We start from the raw sequence: 24,206 nt of genomic DNA, 5'->3' as shown, positions 1-24,206 counted from the left end.
GTGGCAGCATTAATGCAGAAAAGTACATCGAGATCTTAGAGCAACATGTGCTGCCTTCAGGACGTCATCTTTTCCAGGGACGTCCATGCATTTTTCAACAAGACGATGCAAAACCACATGCTGCACACATTATAAAGGCATGTCTGCGGAGGAAGAGGGTACGGGTACTGGACTGGACCTGCAGTCCTGACCTGTCCCCAATAGAGAACGTGTGGAGAATTTTGAAACGGAAAATGTGTCATCTACAAATTAAGTCCAGATTACAATCTGTAACCATTCAAACTTAAATAAATGGCATGGTTTTGGAATGGGGTGTCCAACAAGGTCATGGTCAGGTGTTCTGTGTTTGTACAAATGTGTGTGTGTGTAACAGAGCGAGGAGAAAGTACGGCATCTGCAAGAGCTGTTGGAGCTGGCTGAGCAGAGACTCCAGCAGACCATGAGGAAAGCCGAAACGCTGCCAGAGGTGGAGGCTGAACTGGCACAGAGAGTGGCTGCTCTTACCAAGGTGGGCATCACACACCCCCACCCACACACACACGAATATAGGGTAGGAATACTATTGTCATTGTGCTAGTCCATTGAAGTGATTTAAAATTCTCTGAATGCTTTATTGATTTGACAGTACAAAGAGAAGGTTACCAATATTTTCACCGACCAGCCTAAATGTATATTGGTGGATTGGGTGGATTAATGTGTGAGTCTTGCACCTGGAGAGTCGCTCATTGATCTCCGCCTTTCTCCACTGAGCAAAGTCCTTTTGATTTTGAGATTTGAAGACCCCACCCCTTTTTAGTCAGGTGTTTTCCCACCTGGCAGATTAGAGTTCAATATTGTCTACTGCAGGCACTGCCAATTGTGCCTGCTATGGGGTTGTGGCTTGAATAATAGTGTACATGGACATTCATTTAATTCTATACACATCACCACATTATCTTTTAAGGTAAGGTGGTTAAATATGCCTAATTGCAACCCTATGTTGACATCACTCCTAATTTTAGAGTTTAATGGACTAGCAATAAGAAGGTTGCCGAGTCAAGTCCCTCTAATGCCAGTTAGAGCCACTGAGCAAGGCCCCTAACCCTCAGTTGATCAACTGAGTCATCATTGAAGGTCGTTTTCTACCTCATAACTATACACGTCTATTGTTTACGTTTGCGATGTTAAACTTTGCAGGCAGAGGAACGTCACGGGAACATCGAGGAACGCCTTCGACAGCTGGAGTCACAGCTGGAGGAGAAGAACCAGGAATTGGGACGGGTGAGTAACTGTAAATGAGTTTGCTTAGTGGCGTAGTTAAACGATGGGTGTAGGGTGGATGTGCATTGGTGTTCTGGACCACAGACACATTTTCACTCATTTACATTAGCCAATGACTCAATTAGCATAAGTCATGTGCTAGAAACTCTGATTGGTTGAATGGCGTCATGTGACTGAGAATATCTAAACTACTTCAGTAAATCTCATTGCTGTTAACATACCATAATAATACTGAGTAGAATTGTTTTTGGTTTCAGCCTTAATTCTTTGTGGCAACACTGGGTCTGAGAACCTTGCTGCCTACTGCCTACCTAGGCAGCTGCTTAGGGTTGGGGTTAGGTTAGAGTTGGTTTAGGGTTAGGGGTAGGGTTAGGGTTAGGTTAGAGGTAGGGTTAGGGTTAGGTTAGGGTTAGGATGGAGAGGCTTCTAATAAGACATCAAACTTATAAGGCGGATTATTTAAACACACCAATTAGCCACGTCATCGCTTGCCCCCGTCTAATGCCACAGCGTTAGCTTACTAAGTCCATGACGTACTCAAACCAACCCATCTCCAGCAGCAACCATGTCATAGTCAAAATCATTCTATTGTTTGATGTAGGCATTTATTGAAGCTTTCGACTAGCTTTTGTATGTTTTCATGCATTTATTGATTGTATAGCATAAGGTGTATAGCTGTTCCTAATAAAGTGACCAATAGGTTGATAGTTGATGGTTTTTTTTTTTTTTTGACACCACACTTGGGCAACAGGTCCGGATGACTTCCGCTGCCTCTGTGATACCAACAGAAAAGACTAAGTGGGCAGGACTAAAACTGCTACACACAATATGTGGCCAAAAATAAGTGGACATCACTTTTGATTTTAGAGTTCATGGACCAGCAATCAGAAGGTGGCCGAGTCAAGCCCCACCAATGCCAATTTGACACTGTTGAGTCTCTAAACAAGGCCCTTACCCCATAAGTCATAATTGTTGGTCACATTAGGTAAAAGCGCCTGCTAAAGTGAGAGGACACGATTGGTTTGGTTTGGAAGATCTCCAGTGGTCTGCACAGAGCTCTGACCCTATCCCTATGGAACCCTTCTGGGATGAACTGGAATGTTAAAGATAAGCCTGATCTTTACGGCCTAAGCTCACAAATTCCCCCCAAAAAGTAGAGGCTGTTCCAGTCCAAGATGGGACAAATCATACAGATGCCTGTGGTTATAAGTCTTCAAGACATGACGGTGCGTAGGGTAAAATTTGGCTACAATAAACTACAGCAATTGAGATTAGATGTTTTCCTTCACAACCATGATGTTATTCGCTGGTCATTTAGCAAGGAAATCTGTCATGTTGTCATTTGTGAGCAGGAAAGTCACCTTTCTGTACTGTTCCCTTTCCGTCATATTCCTGTACCCGTTACAGGCTCGTCAAAGAGAAAAAATGAACGAGGAGCACAACAGGCGTCTGTCAGACACAGTGGACCGTCTGCTTACCGAGTCTAACGAACGGCTGCAGCTCCACCTGAAGGAACGCATGGCTGCCCTAGAGGACAAGGTGCGAACACAAGTCCTCATAGCGCTCTGGACGAATTTTGACCCAATCTTATTTTTATTATTTAATTAAATCAAGTAGTTTATCTTTACTTTTACTTTTAATAATGTTTTTGTTTTCTTTTTTAAACATTGTCTATCTAGAATGGACTCATCCAGGATTTGGAGAATTCCCAAAAGCAGCTGGAGGAGTTCCATCACAATAAGGTAACCTAATCAAGCGAGAGATTAGTATTACTGGAAACTGGCAGATTTGTCATTTTTTAAAAATTATTTTAATAAACGTTTGGTGGAATGCCATTGGTTAGCCACAGTATATGTTTCTGCAGGAAAGACTAATAGGGGAAATCGAGAAGCTTCGGTCAGAGCTTGATCATATGAAGAGAAGAAGTGGAGTTTTCGGAGACCCTCGGTACTGTATAATTGTATCTTTGATATACAATCATTGATAAAGTCGAGTAATCATGTTTATTTATATGGCACATTAAAACTCAACTGGTTATGTGCAGAGTAAATTAAATACTGGAAGTAAATGAATGGGTGAGTAGATTAATTGACTGTTAATTGGGTGGAATGTTTGATGGATGATGGAGTTCTTTAATAAATAATAAATATCAACAGACATTCAGATGATGAAATGTAATTATATGATATGTCCTTGTCTATTTGTGTGGTAGATCTCACCTGGGTAGTGCCACAGATCTGCGTTTCTCCGTGGTGGAGGGACAGGGAGATCACTATGCCAGTACAGGAGTCATTAGACGCACCCAGAAAGGGCGACTGGTAGCACTCAGGGATGAGCCCACGAAGGTATCGATATTTTGTGTCCCAGATCTATAATAAAATTTACACCAGTTTGATACAGTTTATCTGTGATTAGTGTTGAATGGGTGGATTAATGGGGTGATTAATGGGTGAGTTTATAGTGGAGAGTGGGTGGAAAGATGGACTGACAGATAAGCAAATAAGATGGCTGGATACTTTTGGTTGGTGGACTATTCTCAGTCCAGCAGGGACAGTGAGGTGTTTAAAAACTCCAGCAGCGCTCATACCAGCACAACACACACTAACACACCACCACCATGTCAGTGTCACTGCAGTGCTGAGAATGATCCACCATCCAAATAATACCTGCTCTGTAGTGGTCCTGTGGGGGTCCTGACCATTGAAGAACAGCATGAAAGGGGGCTAACAAAGCATGTAGAGAAACAGATGGACTACAGTCAGTAATTGTAGAACTACAAAGTGCTTCTATATGGTAATTGGAGCTGATAGAATGGACAGTGAGTGTAGAAACAAGGAGGTGGTTTATTATGTTATGGCTGATCTGTGTGTGTGTGTATGTACGTATGTGTAAGGTGCTATATACGTAGATTAAACCTATTATTAATATTATTATTACTTTCCTCTCTTAATGCTTCCCTGGATGTTACCCTCACTGTAAGTTTTGCATTTTGTGACCATTTAAGGGAATATAAATTAACAGTATGTGGCCAAAAGTATGTGGACACCCATTATTATAATAGGACTTAACTAAATTAAACAAAATACAAACACAACCATGTAATCTCTATAGACTTATATTGAAGCACCGTTTGTCATTGTAGGAGGACGTCATATGTGCAATAGAGATGTGTCTACAAATGTTCATTTAAAATTCAAGGTTTTTGAGAAATCGGGATTCCAGAAACGCCATAGTTACAGTGAAGTATGGTGGTGAGAGCATCATGATTTGGGGCTTTCTTGATATGATGCCATAGACTGTAATTTTCAACATTGGCTTTAAATACATATTTAACCATATTTATACATATAAAGTAGATGAATAAAAGACTAGGGGAGACTGTTATAGAAGTAAAAGGTCTTCCAATACGTTTTAAATGTAAAATTTAAGTCTGTTCAACAACCTGATGTCCACAAACTTTTGGCTATGTGTTCTTCTTACAAAATTAGGACAATGTCAAAAGGAATGTATGAGGTGTAATAAGATAAAATGTATCGTCACAGATCCTACCGTTACTGAAGCAGGAGTGGGAGCGATGCCAGTCAGCTGCCAGCCTCCGTGGCAGCCGCACACACCTGATGGGCAGCGACACAGAACTCTCAGAGCTAGACGATGATGACCGTGACACAGTGTTCAGCGGAGGGGACATGCTGTCTCCCAGTGGCCACTCGGATGCCCAGACCCTTGCCCTTATGTTGCAGGAGCAGCTGGATGCCATTAATGAGGAGATCAGGTGAGATAGGACGTGGCATGGGAGAGGTGGTTCATCAGGAGACAACGAATGTCTGGTAATGCTTCCAGTGCTTCCAGCACCGGCTTGTGCAGCACAGTCAGCAGATAGACGGGCTGGGAGTGACTCAATAAGGTCCTGGTGGGTTGTCACAGGTATCTGGAGGTCTTGGCCATGCTCTTCCAACCAATGTTGGACATTTCTAGCCATGTGACCTGTCGCATTGTCTTGCTGGAAGATCCCATCCGCCCCAGGGAAGACAAAGTCATGTATTCATACCCAAATCGGTTGAGAGTGCCTCCCACACCTTATATACCCTCCAAGCCAGGTCATGAAATGTGACCAGCCATCAAAAATAGGAAGTGGTCATGATAATGTGACAGTGTAGTAGCTAATTCTATATAACAACTAGTACTAAACCTGAAGATAAACACAGAACGAGATAAAACCATAAGCTGCAGCCCAAAGAGGGACTACAAAAGGCAGACAAAGCTACTTGATCCACCAGTGAACTACAACCTAAGTTCTCAATGGAGCCAAAAGGCAGCGACAAATGTTCCAGTGGCTACCATAAGAACACTTTAAGGCCAGACTCCATGACGAATGCCCTTCTTGAGCAAGAAGTAGAGGAAGGGTGGACTGGAATATGGGAGAAGGGATCTGGCTAGGACTGCAGTATGTAGTAACCAGAGATCACGAGTCACAAAATACAGAGTCAAGTCACGAGTCAATATAATATACACAAAACATATACTGGAAATGTAGCGTAGAAATAAACAAATAATATGTGAGTTCAGATAAAAAACAACAACAGATTAGCAACTGTATTTTGCTGTTTTACTTTACTTTCCTAGTCATTGTGCAAATGAATGTAATTTCAGTAACATGAAGGTACCAGTTAAAAGCTTAAACTGATACGTTTTGTTTTCATTGCAAAACAAAAGCGCGCGATAAATCACGGCACAGCGGCCAAAATCCAAAACACAGCAAAATAAATCATAACCACTGCTTACCTGAGATTATGTTCTTCCAGATGCTATTAAATTTATAACCGTGTGTCCCATTAGGAATATAATCTGTTATTTTGTAAATTCTGTATGAGTGTTCCATTCACCCTAATTGCTCCTGTGAAGTGCACTACGTAGGGTATTCCACCATTTTTAGTGAGATTCCAATCCAAAGGTAATGAAAATGTTCAAATGAAGTGAACTTCAAACTGTGTAGGGAGTATGGAGCGACGCTTCATCACTACGCCGGAAGCTGGCTGGAACATTTACCTATTGCGTGCGTTGCGGGTTGAGGCGGCCAAAACGGGTTAATTGTCACACGTTTACGAGTCATTTTCTGCGAGTCATGAGTCGAGTCCGAGTCATTTTAAACGAGTCCGAGTTGAGTCTGAAGTCGCTCTGTGTGAACTGTTTGGTCATATGGATCAGTGGTTTGTTTCTTTGCGCAAGAAAGGCAAGGCTTATGACCTTAAGAATACAGTCCTCATTGGTAACCATGGGGTTTGGTCAGTGATGGTATTTTTCTGATGCAGGAACTGGCACTCTTGCTGTGTGACTGGCGTCACACATTCTCCGAAATACCAAGGCACTTTGATGATGAATGTTAAGACTTCGATGAATTTTGGTACCCTTTACTAACCCCTTTCCTAAAGGTAGTAAGGGGCATTTGAGCAAAAGTAAGGCCCAAGTTCAGGAGTGGAAATGCAAACCAAGTTTCCACCAAGAACGCTTATACTACATCTTGTTTGTTCGCTCCAGGATGATCCAGGTGGAACGAGAGTCGGCCGAGCTCCGGGCGGACGAGATCGAGAGCCGAGTGAACAGTGGCAGTATAGACGGGCTCAACGTGACCCTGCGACCACGTTCCACCATCCCCACCTCAGTCACAGCCCTCTCCCTCACTAGCTCCTCGCCCCCTGTCAGCGGGCGCTCCACTCCCAAGATGGCATCTCGTTCCACTGCCCATGAGCTGGGAGTCATGACCCTGGTAACAAATGAGAATATTTCTATATATTTTGGTCACTTAAGGATTTTGCATTGATATTCTACTGGTAGAAACAATCAGATGACTGGCATAACCTTCTTTCTGTTACTAATAACATTTTGATTACATTACTGATAGAAGCAACCAGCTGACCAGCTTAACCTACTACAAATGCTTATTTTTAAATTTATTATTTTTATTATTATTATTATAAGCAACAGACTTGATCAGCTACTTAATCCACCTATGAGTTGCAAACAGTTGTTTACAGGCGGAAACCCCTTCATAAACATGAACAGGAAAACACCAACAGAATCAAGACAGGTCATCAAGTTGGACTTTTAGCAACAGACAGACAATCAGGGATTCAGAGAAGTCAGGTAGTCTAAGGACTCAACCCTGAGCTAAGTTCCGAGTAGACTTATGAAGATCCAACTCCAGGTGCAGTGAGTAATGTTTGATGGGGTGCAGAAAATGCTTTGAAGAACTGCACTTACCATCAATCTGAGCCTCTAGTCTTACTCCTCTCCTGGTCAGCGTGGGCACGGCAGGTTAGCATGTCACAAGAACGAATCACAGACAAGACACCCCTCCTACATGTTTCTAACTTGTGGCAATGTGGACCGAAACTCCAGTGGCCTTCAAAAAGCCCTGATCTCAATTTGATTAAACAACAAGGGTGCCTTGGTACATCAAAGTGTAATCCAGGCCAACCAGTATACCATGTTTTGAGCAAATGGGTACAGATTTTTACAGACAATAAATGACCGTCAGGACGCATTTACATAAGAAGTAATGCGGTAAAATGTGCACCACGATGCAAATCTGCATTTGTGTGAAATAACCATCAAATCCACTCTCAAAGCGTCCTGTTTAGATGTATTTTTTCCCACTGTTTCACTTTTAAACTTGTGTTATCGCTTTTCAGAGAGTCTAAATCATTTATCGTGAAAAAAAAGCCTAATGTGGTTTTAATTACTAGAATAACGACACAGGAACACCAAACGTCTCTTAATTATTAGTGGTCATAAGTTCTGTCCACTAATGGAATTCCTCAGCTGTTGTTTTAAGACCTGTGTCGCTTTTACCATGTCATATCAAACAGTTCGTCTCACTGGGGGCGCTTTGAAAAGGTTAGCGGTGGGTCAAAGTGGGTCAAAGTTCAATCATTTTGCTTTAATCAGACTGTATGTGTTCGTTCAACCACGTTAATCTCTCTGCCTGTGTGTGTTTCTTTGTCTCTTTCTTCCCGCTTTAAGCCAAGCGACTTGAGAAAGCACCGCAGGAAAGTCGCCGTGAGTGCTTTTCTTTAAGATATGAACCAAAACTGAAGCAAATATTTGTTGAGGTGTTTTGTTTTATTAAATTTTGTACTTCTGTGCATGTATTTAAGTCTCCAGAGGAAGGTCGGGAGGATAAAGCCACTATAAAGTGTGAGATGTCTCCACCTTCATCGCCACGCAGTCTGAAACTTGATGAGATGAACTTTTCCCAGCTGACTGGAAGCCTGGAGGATGGACGAGGGTAAACACACACACACATATACACATATGCTGCCATCAGGGTGGTGTCTTTCCCTGGGAAGTCCATGGCTATTTCATGTGATAAAACAGCATCTCTCTATAGACACAGAGTGCGTGTGCTTGACTGGCCTGCCTGCAGCCCAGATCTGTCCTATCAAAAATACACCGATCAGCCATAACATTAAAACCACCTCCTTATTTTTACACTGATTGTCCATTTTATCAGCTCAACTTACCATATAGAAGCACTTTGTAGTTCTACAATTACTGACTGTAGTCCATCTGTTTCTGTACATGCATCTGTACTTCAATGGTCAGGACTCTTACAGGACCGCCACAAAGCAGGTATTATTTGGGTGGTGGATCATTCTCAGCACTGCACTGACACTGACGTGGTGGTGGTGTGTTAGTGTGTGTTGTGCTGGTATGAGTGGATCAGACACAGCAGTGCTGTCACTGCTGGACTGAGAATAGTCCACCAACCAAAAACATCCAGTCAACAGTGCCCCATGGGCAGCGTCCTGTAACCACTGATGAAGGTCTAGAAGATGACCAACTCAAACAGCAAAAGATGAGCGATCGTCTCTGACTTTACATCTACAAGGTGGACCAACTAGGTAGGAGTGTCTAATAGAGTGGACAGTGAGTGGACACGGTATTTAAAAACTCCAGCAGCGCTGCTGTGTCTGATCCACTCATACCAGCACAACACACACTAACACACCACCACCATGTCAGTGTCGCTGCAGTGCTGAGAATGATCCACCACCTAAATAATACCTGCTCTGTGGTGGTCCTGTGAGGGTCCTGACCATTGAAGAACAGGTTGAAAGCAGGCTAAAAAGTTATGTAGAGAAACAGATGGAGTACAGTCAGTAATTGTAGAACTACAAAGTGCTTCTATATGGTAGGTGGAGCTGATAAAATGGACAGTGAGTGTAGAAACAAGGCAATAGTTTTAATGTTATGGCTGATCAGTGTATATAGCACATAACGAAGAGAAGAATCAGACGGTCATGACCATGGACTGTTGAGCAGTGGGGATAGTAGCACAGTAGATATTGTTGGTGTTTGCATGGGTACTCATCTAGTACAGCATCACCAATTATGACAGTAGGTGGATTGCATGGTCTAAACTGGCCCGTAACCCTTTTTTTAATCTTATGGCCAGCCCTACGGACCCGGACCATGGGTGGAACTGTACATATTTATCCACAGGCCATTGCTGCTTTACCATACGGGTCAATAACGCAAATCAAAGCATGGTTGTCCACAGAAGTAGCTATTTATAGACCGCCTTTCAATAATGTATTGGGATTTCTATGGGTGGGCATATTTTTTTTATTAAATGTGAGGAAGGTTGCCATGCCCTTGATGAACTAGTGCTATGCCTGGGTTATATACCCACTTTACACCCAGTGTTTCAGGGTAGTTCCTAAACCCTCTGCTCAAAAATGATAATTAATGAATTATGAAACTACCCTGATCTTTTTCATTTAGGGGTAATAAGAAGAAAGGTATCAAGTCCTCCATTGGTCGCCTTTTCGGCAAGAAGGATAAAGGCCAACCGCTGAGCAAAGATGGCCACATAACTCCACCTGTGATTCTAGGTTTGCATATTTTTTGTTGGTTTTTGTATTCTTGTACACTGAGCTGGATTTGGATTTTGAACGTCTGTGACCGCTTTGCAGATTTTGAGATGGGCATCGGTGATACCATGACCCTGGGCAAGCAAGCTGAGAGAGACCGCCGGCTGAAAAAGAAGTATGTATTCTTCTTTTCTCTTTTTGAACTTGTGATATCACAAGATTTCTTGCCATTTCTGACTGTGAAATTGGGTTTAATTGGTAGTCGTTTAATCATTGGGAGTCTGTTAATCATGAGTTGACTTTTATCGGTTAAGAAATACACCACATGGCCAAAAGTCTTTAGATGCCCAAATGCTCACTCACTCACTTTCTAAGCCACTTATCCTAATTAGGGTTGTGAGGGGGTACTGGTTTGCAGGTTTGCAGGTTTGCTTTCCTTTCATTCGATAACATTCCTGTCATATCAACAACCGATGGGAACACTGACGGATTCTAACAGTGCACAAGACTAGTGAGTGGAATATGCCTATATATTGTTTATTTATAATTTTTACATCAGTATACTGCAGTGGGTGGGGGGAGGTGGTGTTGAGCAAATCTAAATCCCAGCTCTCAATGGCCACAAGGCATACAGAAGGGCTGTGGGGCAACAGTGCTACCTGTTGAGCCACTGGAGCATCCAAACTACATATCTATAAATTCCAAATGACCCACTTCATGTCTTAGATTATGGTTGTCTTTGACTATACTACCTTAAGTACAGTACCTTTAGACCTGAGTTTAGACCTTAGCCATTTGACACTTATGACCATTTCACTGACGAGGTTTAAATACTCGATTTCATTGATATTTATGCAGATTATTTTCATCAATAATTAAATTTGATGCAAAGATCTAACGATTGTAGTTAGAAAATAGAAAGCATTGAAAGCATGGTTTTGTTCTTCCCAACACTGATGTACAAGTTCCCACAATTCCTCTTGCACTAGTATTATGCTTTGCAGCCATAACATTAAATCCACCTCCTGGTTTCTACACTCACTGTCCATTTTATCAGCTCCACTTACCATATTGAAGCACTTTGTAGTTCTACAATTACTGACTGTAGTCCATCTGTTTCTCTACATACTTTTTAACCTGCTTTCATCCTGTTCTTCAATGGTCAGGACTCTCCCAGGACCACCACAGTGCAGGTATTATTTAGGTGGGGAATCATTCTCAGCACTGCAGTTACACTGACATGGTGGTGGTGTGTTAGTGTGTGTTGTGCTGGTATGAGTGAATCAGACACAGTTTTAAAATAGTTTTAAACAGAGTTTTAAAATAACGTGTCCACTCACTGTCCACTCTATTCGACACGCCTACCTACTTGATCTATCTTGAAAATGTAAAGTCCGAGACGATCGCTCATCTATTGCTGCTGTTTGAGTTGGTCATTTTTTAGATCTTCATCAGCGGTCACAGGACGCTGCCCATAGAGTGCTGTTGGCTGGATATTTTTGGTGGGTAGACTATTCTCAGTCCAACAGTGACAGTGAGGTGTTGCTGCTTTTTCTTCTCCACTCATACCAGTGTCACTGCAGTGCTGAGAATGATCCACCAACCAAATAAAACGTACTCTGTAGTGGTCCTGTGGGGGTCCTGACCATTGAAGAACAGGATGAAGCAGGCTAACAAAGTATGTAGTGAAACAGATGGACTACAGTCAGTAATTGTAGAACTACAAAGTGCTTCTATATGGTAAGTGGAGCTGATAAAATGGACAGTGAGTGTAGAAACAAGGAGGTGGTCATAATGTTATGCCTGGTCAGTGTATATTGTCATTACGGCCTTGTTCAGATTGAAATCTTCCTTTTACAGTTGAAACTGAGAGTTGCTGACTTTTTATTTGTTAAGCTTTGTCCGAAGTTGTTCTACCAGACCTCTAATTGTCAGACAGTTCTTCTTGTCAGCAACTTCTCTAAATGAATGACCTACGATTCACCCTGTACCCGCTATTACGATCGCAAGATACACTATTTTGTAGCGTAATATGGTCAAAGTACTGATGTATTGACAATGTTCTTCCATTTTTTTTACCATTTCATCAGACATGAGCTTTTAGAAGGCGCACGGAGAAAAGGCCTCCCATTCGCTCAATGGGACGGCCCAACGGTAGTCTCATGGCTTGAGGTACACACTCACACACACACAGTAATTACTGCAAATAGAACCACACTGATGACTTAAAATACCTCACTGCATGTAATACAATGCTGCTAATCCTCTCTGCCATTTCCCAGCTCTGGGTGGGCATGCCAGCTTGGTATGTAGCGGCATGTCGCGCCAACGTGAAAAGCGGTGCTATCATGTCAGCCCTGTCCGACACGGAGATCCAGAGGGAGATCGGCATCAGCAACCCCCTGCATCGACTCAAGCTTAGGCTGGCCATCCAGGAGATGGTGTCCCTCACCAGTCCTTCAGCGCCGCTCACCTCACGCACTGTAAGGGCCACTTTTTACCTTCACCTATCCTCCGCTTCCTCCACTATTAACAAAATGATGCTTCATTGCTTAACACTGTGAACAACGACCTGTGTTTATTTTTGTGTGCAGTCCTCCGGAAATGTCTGGGTGACTCACGAAGAGATGGAGAACATGGCAACCTCTACCAAAGCAGTTAGTCCATCCGCGTGGCACCCCCTGCTCCTGCTGTGCCAAGCATATGCTACGCTTCCTGTGCTTCCTACTGCCCACTTAACACCAACCCACACCTCCCACCCCCTAAATCCCCAACCCTGCCTCGGCATCGCCTCACCAGCCCCACCTTAGTAATGCTGTCTGTTGGGGTGGTTTTCTTGATAAAGGTTAAGTGCACTGAAAATCACCTGCATCTGAAAATTAGACTTAATCTGGAACCTAGATCTGGAAAACCAACCGATTGTGTTTGACTGCGGCATGTTGTTGTGTTTGTATGCTGTGTGCATGGCATTAAGATGGCATTTTAGTGTCCTGTTTAGATCTATAATCAATAAATAAACTAGTAGTATTTATGCATTTTCCCCCTTTTTACCCCAAATTAAGCGTAGTCAGCTTGTCTTCCACTATTGGGAGACCCCGATTGCGCTTGGGGCTAGTTTAATGGTTTAACTGGTGTGCTAGCGGAATGTGCCGCTTGGGCGCTTCACCATACATTTTTATTGGAAGACAGATCTGGACGGATCAGCGGGCAGGCTGAAAGCAAGCTGAAATATAGACTCGTCTGACCAGAGCACACGGTTCTACGTTCTTTTGGTCCATCTGGGATTAGCTCATGCCCAGAGAACTTAACAACATAAGTATTTCTGCATAGAATTGATGTATGACTCTTTGGATTCCTCCAAATTTCTTGGATCTGAATCTTTCCACAATATTATATACGGTAGTTGGTGAAAGACCTAACTTACTCTTGTACAGACTGAGCTTTTGGTGGATCCTTTTTTATACCCCATCATGATTCCCTCATCTTTTACCAATTCACCTGCTTATTGTGGAACGTTTTAACCCTAACCCTAACCCTAACCCCAGAGTCTAAGCTGCTCAGGTGGTGCAGCAGTAAAATACACTAGCATACCAGAGCTGACATTTCAAACTCGTCAGTTCGAAGCTCTGCTCTGCCATCCGGCTGGGCTGGGCGGCTACATGAACAACGATTGGCTTGTTGTTCATACAGGGAGGGAAAAGCCGGATAGGGACCTCATAACTGAATTGCAACCTCTGCTGGCTGATTGAAGGAGTCGAGGGATAACGCGTTGATCAGGGTGTGGCTCTCCGTACACAAAGCTGATCCGCATATGAGCTCGCCCCGTGCACACGTGTCGGAGGGGGTTTGCATATTTAATACTAGAATTTGCCTTTGCTGGACGACTCTTGAATCTTTGTTTGCTGCTTGAATGTGATTCTGCATGTCCTGTCCTTTGTGTCGCTGTACTAACTGTACTAACTGTAATCCAACATGCACTGACTGTATCTCTGCTGTTTTATTACCACGCGTTCACACCGGTTTCTGACCGGCAGGATAAGGAGGAAGGAAGCTGGGCACAGGTGAGGCCACACAGCGAATCATTCAGCAAGCTGTTCAAGTTTCAAAGTGCCATGTCATCTTGATTAGTGAGGATATTCATTTGTCTAGTAATCCTGTTCAGACCTAATAATAGCATCTTAATAATATGATGCTACCTCCACCATATTTTAAACGAAACGTGCCTTCTTGATTATACACGCTGTAGCCAAAAGCATGTGGTTACAGATTGTTTTGGACTCAAACCATGAGTATTAACAGCCTCCACTCTCTACTCCTCTCTACCCCCAGAGGCAGGTGTATCTGCGATTATTTATTACAATTATTATTATTAATAATTAAAATTAATTATAATTATTTATTATTATTTATTTATTATTTATTATTATTAGTTATAATTTATAATTAATTATTATTATTGTTTATATTATTATTATTTATAATTAATTGTTATTTTATTACTATTAGTATTGTTATTAATTATTATTGTTATTTATTATTATTAATATAATTTATTATTATTATTTATTTATTTATATGTCTAAGAACACTTAGTGTGCTATAATATTTTCCAGTAAAATATCCACAAACAGCATAATTACAATATAAAAAGTATTTATTTATTTATTATTATTATTTATTAGTCTTACAGTGCCATGTGGGAAACACTCCACTCTCTACTCCACTCTACCCCCCGAGGAGGGTGTATCTGCCTGGCACACGCTCCCTCCGACCTTTCACAGTCCGCCGACCCCATCTTATTCCCCCATACTTTGGTGGATTCGAGCGTGAGGCCAGTCTTGCACCTGGTCCGTTCTTTTACGTCTACTAACCAGGGTCCTCACACAGCATCAAAGACCCCACCCTTAGTCTGGCCTTTTCCCACACAGCAGACTAGTGGCCAATTGCACCTGCTAGAGGGCGCTCAGCTGAGGAACCTGTCATCATCAGCCAATGGGAAACACTCCACTCTCTACTCCTCTCTACCCCCCGATGAGGGTGTATCTGCCTGGCACACGCTCCCTCTGACCTTTCGCAGGCCACCGACTCCTTCGTATTCCCCCATACTTTGGTGGATTTGAGCATGAGGCCAGTCTTGCACCTCAAAGACCCCACCCTCTTATTAGTCTGGCCTCTTCCCACGCAGCAGACTAGTGGCGAATTGCACCTGCTAGGGGGCGCTCAGCTGGCTTCTAGCACAGCTGAGGAACCTGTGTTATTATCATCAGCCAATGGGAAACACTAGACGCATGACAGGAATATCCGGGACGCAAGGCTTCAGCCACCCGTCGCTAGACATACCCAATCATGTCTGTGTAGACGAGCTTAAATTCAAACCCGGATCTCAAAGGTGGTGGACTAGCAAAATAGACCGCTTCTCCACTCGAGCACCCAGTGAAGCAACTTGGTTTATAATTCAGTTTTTATTATTATTATTATAGACTCTGGCGTACGGCGACATGAACCACGAATGGATCGGAAACGAATGGCTCCCGAGTCTCGGCCTGCCTCAGTATCGCAGCTACTTCATGGAGTGTCTGGTGGATGCTCGGATGCTGGACCACCTCACCAAGAAGGACCTGCGTACGCATCTTAAAATGGTGGACAGCTTTCACAGGTTAGTAATGGTAAACAAAAAACTCTGACCATCATATAGAGGACAGCAGATCTGGTCCCTAAACCAGACAGTTCTCACACCGGATGCCCTGCCTGACACAACCCCTTCTATCTGGGCTTTGGGACCTGCACTGAGAGCTCACTAACAAGTGCACCTACCAATGGCAGCTATAACATTAAAACCATCTCCTTGTCTCTACACTCACTGTCCATTTTATCAGCCCCACTTACCATATAGAAGCACTTTAACGTTCTACTGTAGTCCATCTGTTTCTCTGCATACTTTGTTAGCCTGCTTTCACCCTGTTCTTCAATGGTCAGGACCACCACAGAGCAGGTATTATTTAGGTGGTGGATCATTCTCAGCACTGCAGTGATAATTACATGGTGGTGGTGTGTTAGTGTGTTGTGCTGGTATGAGTGGATCACCATGTCCACTCACTGTCCACTCTATTAGACACTTCTACCTAGTTGGTCCACCTTGTAGATGTAAAGTCAGAGACGATCACTCATCTATTGCTGCTGTTTGAGTTGGTCATCTTCTAGACCGTCATCAGTGGTCACAGGACGCTGCCCACGTGCTGCTGTTGGCTGGGTGTTTTTGGTTGGTGGACTATTCTCAGTCCAGCATTGACAGTGAGGTGTTTAAAAACTCCATCAGCATTGATGTGTCTGATACATTCATACCAGCACAACACACACTAACACACCACCACCATGTCAGTGTCACTGCAGTGCTTAGAATGATCCACCACCCAAATAATACCTGCTCTGTTGTGGTCCTGTGGAAGTCCTGACCATTGAAGAACAGCATGAAAGAGGGGTAACAAAGCATGCAGAGAAACAGATGGACTACTGTCAGTAATTGTAGAACTACAAAGTGCTTCCGTTTGAATTATGTATTTTTACTTGAGCAATTGAGGGTTAAGGGTTTTGCTCAAGGGCCCAACAGTGGCAACCTGGAAGTAGCCTATTAGAAACCTGTAGCCTAGCAGTTAAGGTGCTGGACTAGTAATCGAAAGGTCGCTGGTTCAAGCCTCACTACTGCCAGGTTGCCATTGTTGGCCCCTGAGCAAGGCCCTTAACCCTCAATTGCTTAGACAATATACTGTCACAATACTTTAAGTCGCTTTGAATAAAAGCCTTTGCTCCTTGATTTTGTTTTTGATTTGAAACAGAGCCAGTTTACAGTATGGCATCATGTGCTTAAAGAGACTTAACTACGACAGGAAGGAGCTGGAACGAAGGCGAGACGAGTGCCAACAGGATGTCAAAGGTAACCCTGCCCCCATGGAACGACAGCAGCCAAACATTCGTTTTGTATTTGAAACGAATTCCCTAGAGAAACAGCACCACCTAGTGGCGGGTAGGCAGGAACATCAACAGCTAAAACATGGTGTCGAATCCATTTGAATCACCGTGCCCGGCTAAACCACGACGTGACAAATGAACTTGACCCAGCTGCTGCGGCCTTTCATGTCGCCTGCTAACAAAGTACGCAAGACGCACACACACACACACACACACTCGTGTGTGTAGATTGCGTAAACGGACTCGGGCGTACACGTGTGCTGTCCTTTAAACTCGATTGTCCAGCTGTGTGGAACGATCAGCGGGAATAAGCACGTGTTGTCAGTGGTGTAATGTCACCGTGAGTTCATTCTGTGAATGAACAGCTGCCTTTTTTTCTCAGTTTAGCCTGGTTCGCCACTTCGGGGGGATTCGATAGGACAATTCAGATTAAGCTGACCAAATAATAGGGCTAACTGTTCCTCTCACCCTAAATAGATACTCTGGTATGGACCAATGAGCATGTGATGAACTGGGTGCATATCATTGGGCTTTGGCGTGGATGGATTTCAGTAGGCCGCATAAATCCTTAACCTAAACCCCGCTGAACATTTTTAAGACCAATTGAAACATCAATTGCAAGCCACTCTATCAAAGCCTCACCGTAAAAAGTCTTTTGACTGGGCACAAATTCCTACAGATACAGTACATATACAGTTAAAAGTCTAATAACGAGCCATCACAGAAGATGGGGGGGGCTTACTTAGGGGGGTTACTTAGTTATTCCTTATGGTTTAGGAAAGAGAAGTCTATAACAATAATAATAGTAATAATAATAATAATAACCACAAAACAACAATAATATATTAATAATAATAATATTAATAATATTAATAATAATTATTATAATATAATAACAACAAATATTATATTAGTAATTTAATAATAGTAACAATGACAACAATAATATAATAATAATAATAACAACAATATAGTAATAATAACAACAATAAAATAACAACAATAATATATTAATAATAATAATAATAACAACCATGGCAACAATATACTAATAATATTATAACAACAACAATGACAACAATATAACAATAATAACAACAATAAAACAATAATATATTAATAAGAATAATAATAACAAAAACAATGACAATAATATTAATAATAATAAAAATAATATAATAACAATGACAACAATAATATAATAATAATGACAACAATATAATAATAATAACAACAACAAAATAACAACAATAATATATTAATAATAATAACTGCAACAATAACAATATAATAAAAATAATAATAATAATAATAACGACAACAATATAATAACAATAACAACGACAACAATATTAATAACAACAACTAAATAATATCAATAATAATAATAACGGCAACTATAATAATGTAATAATAATAATAACAACGACAACAATATATTAATAATATAACAACAACAAAGCAGCAATAATATAATAATAATAATAATAATAATAACAAAACTTTGGGGGGATTCGATAGGACAATTCAGATCAAGCTGACCAAAGAAATAGGCACCTTAGGGCTAATTGTTTCTCTGACCCTTCACAGATACTCTGGTATGGACCAATGAGCATGTGATGAACTGGGTACAGACCATCGGGCTTAAGGACTACAGCAATAATCTTCAGGAGAGCGGTGTTCACGGTTCCCTCATCGCCTTGGATGAGACTTTTGACTTCAGCAGCCTGGCTCTCATCCTGCAGATCCCCATGCAGAACACACAGGTGGCAAAACAGTACAGGACGTTTCATAAATACAGAAAATATTGACTGCATAATCGCTCTTGTGTCTACAGTATGTGGGTTTCTTTGGGTACTCTTATTTATTTTATATTTTTACATTTATTTATGGACGATTCATAAAGTTGGGGCCAAATGTCTAAATGCTTTAATTTTTTCCAGTAAAATATCCACAAACAACATAACAATTTAAATAAAAATTTAATTTTTACAATATAAAAAGTATTTATTATTATTATTATTATTATTTTATTATTATTTTTAATAATGTATATATTATCTATTAGTATTATTTTTGTTATTTATTTATTATTATTAATATTTATTGTGATTATTTATTATAATAATTATTATTAATTATATTATTATTTATTTATTATTATTATTTATAATTATTTATTGTTGTTATTAATTAATTTTGTTATTTATTATTATTATTATTTATTTATTTTGTCTAAGAACACTGTGTGCTATAATATTTTCCAGTAAAATATCCACAAACAGCATTTTTAATGTAAACAATTTGTATTATTTATTATTTTTATTTCTTATTTTTTTAAATAATTTATTTATTTATTTCTTCTTTATTTTTTTTTTACTATTTATTATTTATTTATTTATTTATTTAAATTCCTCCCCAATCTAGTCATCTAATCTAGTCTAATCTACCCATTGCATTTCGCTTCCTCTCTACTGATCCTGACTTCCACTCCTGACCGAGGAGAGCCGTGACTAACACACGCCCCCCTTCGACATGTGTGCAGTAGTCGACTGCATCTTTTTACCTACACGAGATGAGTACATATGGGGAATGGAGAGTCACACACTGATCCCCAATAGCACCCGTCTCTGTGCAGGCTCCATTGATTAGCCAGCAGAGGTCATAATTGCCTCAGTTATGAGGAATCCTCTCCGGCATACAAGCCGCCAAACAAACCAATCATTGCCCATGCTGAGATTTGGGCGCCTGCACAGAAGTGCCCCCAGCATATGTAATAAATATGAGTAATATTTATACTGTTATGTGTGTGGTCACAGGCCAGACAGATCCTGGAACGGGAGTTCAGCAATCTTTTAGCCCTGGGGACTGACAGGCGTCTGGAAGAGGTATGAGGATACTAGATTTACGTTCTTGGTTCTTGGTCACCTGTAACTAAATGGCTCTCGGATCGTTCTGGCCGTCTCGACCAAACATTTGCCACAATTTTTTCAACAGTGCGACGATAAGTCATTCCGGAGAACCCCATCGTGGAGAAAACGCTACAGACCACGAGATGGCCAAGGCCTGGGCATGATGCCCGGCTCCATTGAGACGCTACCTGCTGGTTTCCACCTCTCCACCATGTCCATTCCGTCCTCCATGGTTGTCATTCCCAAGAAACAGCTGCAGCCTGAAGGTAGAAATGAGTTACGGGGGGCGACGAGCTCTCTCTGGATTTCCCATTCATCTCATGAACTGTCATTCATAATGCTAACTCTTCTAATAATGTCTGCTTAAATAACAACACTATATAGCCAAAAGTATCTGGACACCCCTGCTAATGAATGCGATTAGGTGTTTCAGCCACACTTTATTATATAGTTATTAATTACATAATTAAATAATAATATTTCCTATTCTAGCAAGCCCATAAATACATGATTTAAGAAGCTTGGTGTGGATGAATTTCAGTAGGCCACATAAATCCTTAACCTAATAATAATAATAATAATAAAAATGATAATAATAATAATAATGATGATAATAATAATATAATAATAATAATAATGATGATAATAATAATAATATAATATAATAATGATGATAATAATAATAATGAAATGATAGTGATAATAATAATAATAATGAAAATAAAAATGATAATAATGATAATAATAATAAAATAACAATAATGATAATAACAATAACAATGATAATAATAATAATAATGATAAAGATAGTGATAATAATAATGATAAAGATAATGAGAATATAATAATAATAATAAAATAACAATAATGATTGATAATAATAATAATAATAATAATAATAATAATGATACAAATTATAATAATAATAATAATGATGATAATGATAATAATAATAATAATTAATGATGATGATGATAATGATAATAAAATAATAATGTAATAATTATAATAATAATAATAATATAAATAATTATTATAATAGCCATAATAATAATAGTAGTAGTAATAATAGTAATAATAATAATAATAATAATTATTATTATTATTATAACAGTAATAATAATAATATTTTTTATTTATATCGCTTTCATACATCAGCATTTCAAAGACAAAATCATGTGTAATCAATCACTGGGGATTTAACCCCATACACAAAAATACATTTGTGAGACTATGTTCTCACATCTAACAAGATCACTTTCGAGTGTCCACATACTTTTAATCATTCTGTACATCTCTATAAATCTACAAACTTATCTGCATAATCTTTACCTAAGCTCTGGAGCTTCAGTTGTAGTCTTGTCCCACGGAGTTAGCATGCAATTAGCTTATCTCGCTACTAGTGTTGCTAACGCTAACATCATTCATATGGCTTAATTTCCTGCTTCTTTGCTGTCTGATTGCATGATGTATTCCCTTGCTACTATAGCAGGACCCCAAGCCCCTCAGAAACTTGACCCGTCCACAATCAGGACTTACTCCTGCTAACTCTGCATTACTAACTACACTCATACTACCAGGTAAGAGGTCACATCCAGATCTTCTTGTATCTTTTTTTTCATATCTTTTTTTCATATTATTTTTGTCTGCAACTCATACATCAGACATTGTGTTTATATACACCGACTAGGCATGACATTATGACCACTGACAGGTGAAGTGAATAACACAAATTATAACATAAATTATCTCTTCATCACGGCAACTATTAGTGGTTGTGTTATTGGGCGAGCGTAAGGATTTAAGCGAGTTTGACAAGGGCCAAATTGTGATGGCTAGATGACTGGGTCAGAGCATCTCCAAAACTGCAGCTCTTGTGGGGTGTTCCCAGTCTGCAGTGGTCAGTATCTATCAAAAGTGCTCCAAAGAGGGAACAGTGGTAAACCCTGTCATGGGCGGCCAAGGCTCATTGATGCACATGGGGAGCGATCCAACAGACGAGCTACTGTAGCTCAAATTGCTGAAGAAGTTAATGCAGACCATGTACACCCTTTCATGGAAACGGTATTCCCTGATGGCAGTGGCCTCTTTAGCAAAAATGGTTCAGGAATGGTTTGAGGAGCACAACAATGAGTTTGAGGTATTGGCTTGGCCTCCAAATTCCTCAGATCTCAATCCAATCGAGCATCTGTGGGATGTTGCAACTTATAGGAGTTAAAGGACCTGCTGGTAACATCTTGGTGCCAGATACCACAGCACACCTTGAGGGGTCTAGTGGAGTCCATGCCTCGATGGATCAGGGCTGTTTTGGCAGCAAAAGGGGGACCAAGACAACATTAGGAAGGTGGTCATAATGTTATGTTTGATCGGTGTATAACCCTAAATAATATATAATCTAAAATCCCACATTTGTTGTAATTACAACTGACTCTTACTACTTTTTCTTTTGGCTGCCCCTGTTATATTATGGGTCGCCACAGTGGTCTGGTCAGCATACCACCCCCCTATTTCTATCCGGGCTTGGGACCAGTACTGGCAGCGCCCTGACAAGCGCACCTCCCAATACCAAGACTATAGATCAGAAAACTAACACACCTAGCTAACATTTTCTTCTGCTATTTCATACTGACGCCGTACTTTTCTCCTCTCTCCTGACAGTGCATTCCCACTACCTGTACGGACAAACGCTCGCGGCCTTTCGAGAGTGATATGCCAAATTCACGGAGAAACGTAAAGAAACGTCGTCCTGCCGGACGTCCCAGTGCTATTACGGACATGGTGCAATGGGGGAAATGTAAAAAAAAAAACGGGATAAAATGTGAACTGTTTAACGCATTTGTTGCGTAGCTGCTTTTAGAGGAGATATATCGTCATGTTAGTCACTTTCTAGTAACAACAAGTTATTTAGTCATTGTGATGGTCGTTTTGAGCTGGTGTACTTGACCCGGTGTACTTGACCCTCGTCTGTCGGTTGTAGTCCACTTCCCTGGGTGTGTCGATGGCCATTTACGAAGCCTCCCCTCTCTGGTTATGCAAGGTATTAATCAGTGTCTATGTATATAAAATGAATTCTAATTGTTTTTTTATATTTAATATATATATATTAATGCATATATTTAAATTATATATCAAGAATACTATAATATGATGACACAAATATCGAAAACCTGTCGAAGTTGTGACTGTTCCTGTTTGTCTGATATAATAGTGGTAGCTATGGTTCTGGACCTATTTTTGCTGACCAAGGGCCAATTCTGTCAATAGTTTGTGGCCACCCAACACCACATCTGTGTCTGCTAGTATTGATATTGGGGTAACTACTTAACTGTTGGAAACTAGATTGTGAGGTCAGGCACTGATGTGTTTTGATTACCATCCTCACTTGGCACTATTGTATCAAAACCCTGATTTATTTAGGCTGCTCATTGTTCAAGCATTATTCATTACTTCCCAATGCTCAAAAGTATGAAGGATTTGTACCTCTTTAATTGAGCATTTTCATCTTAGACTTGGGTGCCACTGCTTTGCCAAGGAACCCTAACCCTAACCCTATCCCTAACCCAAACCCTAAACCCGATACTTGTTTGTGTAGTCAGTGTTGCAGCTGAGAACTTGAACATGAACACTAATTACTAGGGATGTCCTGATCCAATCTCAAAGATCGGAATCGGGGCCGATCAAGGCATTTTTTAACTGATCGGTATCGGCTTTACTAAAGCCGATCCTTTGTTTTACGTCTGTGTGGAAATACTTTAAATTGGAAAGTGAAACAAGTCCAACAGCGAAGTGTAATGTCTGCAATGCGAGTGTTTTACGAGGCGGTAGGAGCAGAGCTGCGTTCATTACTGTAGAATTGTACTATTTATATGGTGTGAGTCAAGAATCAAGATCATTCCGGTTTACAAAACAACGTAGTGATGCACTTGCTTAATAAAGAAATAAATACACGGTATATTCACAAATTGTCGGGAGCATAACACTTTACTAACTTCTTCTGTTATGGTACCGAATAGCGGACAGCTAGAGTCATCGTGTTAGCCAAGCACGCTATTCCATGCACTGTGGAAGCCCCAAAGGGTCAAAACGCACTCACTTCGCATAGAAACGTCCATCAAACACGGCAGAGATGCTGATTTTCCTCAAAAAGAACCTTCACTTCATTTTGAGTGTTCTAGTTTTACTACTACAATGCTGC

General features: G+C 40.7%; 1 protein-coding gene across 7 annotated transcripts in view; it reads left to right on the top strand.

Annotated features, from left to right (window-relative positions):
* The window catches only part of ppfia4 (PTPRF interacting protein alpha 4), a 125,520-nt gene extending 101,314 nt beyond the window's left edge, over positions 1-24,206 (top strand). For 3 of the 7 annotated variants that reach the window (XM_062986509.1, XM_062986506.1, XM_062986502.1), the window contains exons 8-30: positions 374-508; positions 1,177-1,260; positions 2,668-2,799; positions 2,940-3,002; positions 3,125-3,207; positions 3,473-3,605; positions 4,803-5,032; positions 6,796-7,024; positions 8,281-8,316; positions 8,415-8,545; positions 10,045-10,154; positions 10,236-10,308; positions 12,224-12,305; positions 12,416-12,616; positions 12,728-12,790; positions 14,168-14,194; positions 15,614-15,789; positions 16,967-17,064; positions 18,690-18,865; positions 19,919-19,987; positions 20,097-20,277; positions 21,501-21,591; positions 22,670-24,206. In XM_062986509.1, the coding sequence (XP_062842579.1) occupies positions 374-508; positions 1,177-1,260; positions 2,668-2,799; positions 2,940-3,002; positions 3,125-3,207; positions 3,473-3,605; positions 4,803-5,032; positions 6,796-7,024; positions 8,281-8,316; positions 8,415-8,545; positions 10,045-10,154; positions 10,236-10,308; positions 12,224-12,305; positions 12,416-12,616; positions 12,728-12,790; positions 14,168-14,194; positions 15,614-15,789; positions 16,967-17,064; positions 18,690-18,865; positions 19,919-19,987; positions 20,097-20,277; positions 21,501-21,559 (2,571 nt within the window). In that variant the 3' untranslated portion in view covers positions 21,560-21,591; positions 22,670-24,206. The remainder of the gene's footprint in view (positions 1-373; positions 509-1,176; positions 1,261-2,667; positions 2,800-2,939; positions 3,003-3,124; positions 3,208-3,472; positions 3,606-4,802; positions 5,033-6,795; positions 7,025-8,280; positions 8,317-8,414; positions 8,546-10,044; positions 10,155-10,235; positions 10,309-12,223; positions 12,306-12,415; positions 12,617-12,727; positions 12,791-14,167; positions 14,195-15,613; positions 15,790-16,966; positions 17,065-18,689; positions 18,866-19,918; positions 19,988-20,096; positions 20,278-21,500; positions 21,592-22,669) is intronic. The other 4 variants (XM_062986508.1, XM_062986507.1, XM_062986504.1 and 1 more) reach the window with 4 other exon arrangements.

This window comes from Trichomycterus rosablanca, chromosome 24, assembly GCF_030014385.1.
Source record: "Trichomycterus rosablanca isolate fTriRos1 chromosome 24, fTriRos1.hap1, whole genome shotgun sequence".
Taxonomy (NCBI): domain Eukaryota; kingdom Metazoa; phylum Chordata; class Actinopteri; order Siluriformes; family Trichomycteridae; genus Trichomycterus; species Trichomycterus rosablanca.
Note: the sequence above shows the minus strand (reverse complement) of the source record. Positions and strands in the feature narration are given on the sequence as shown.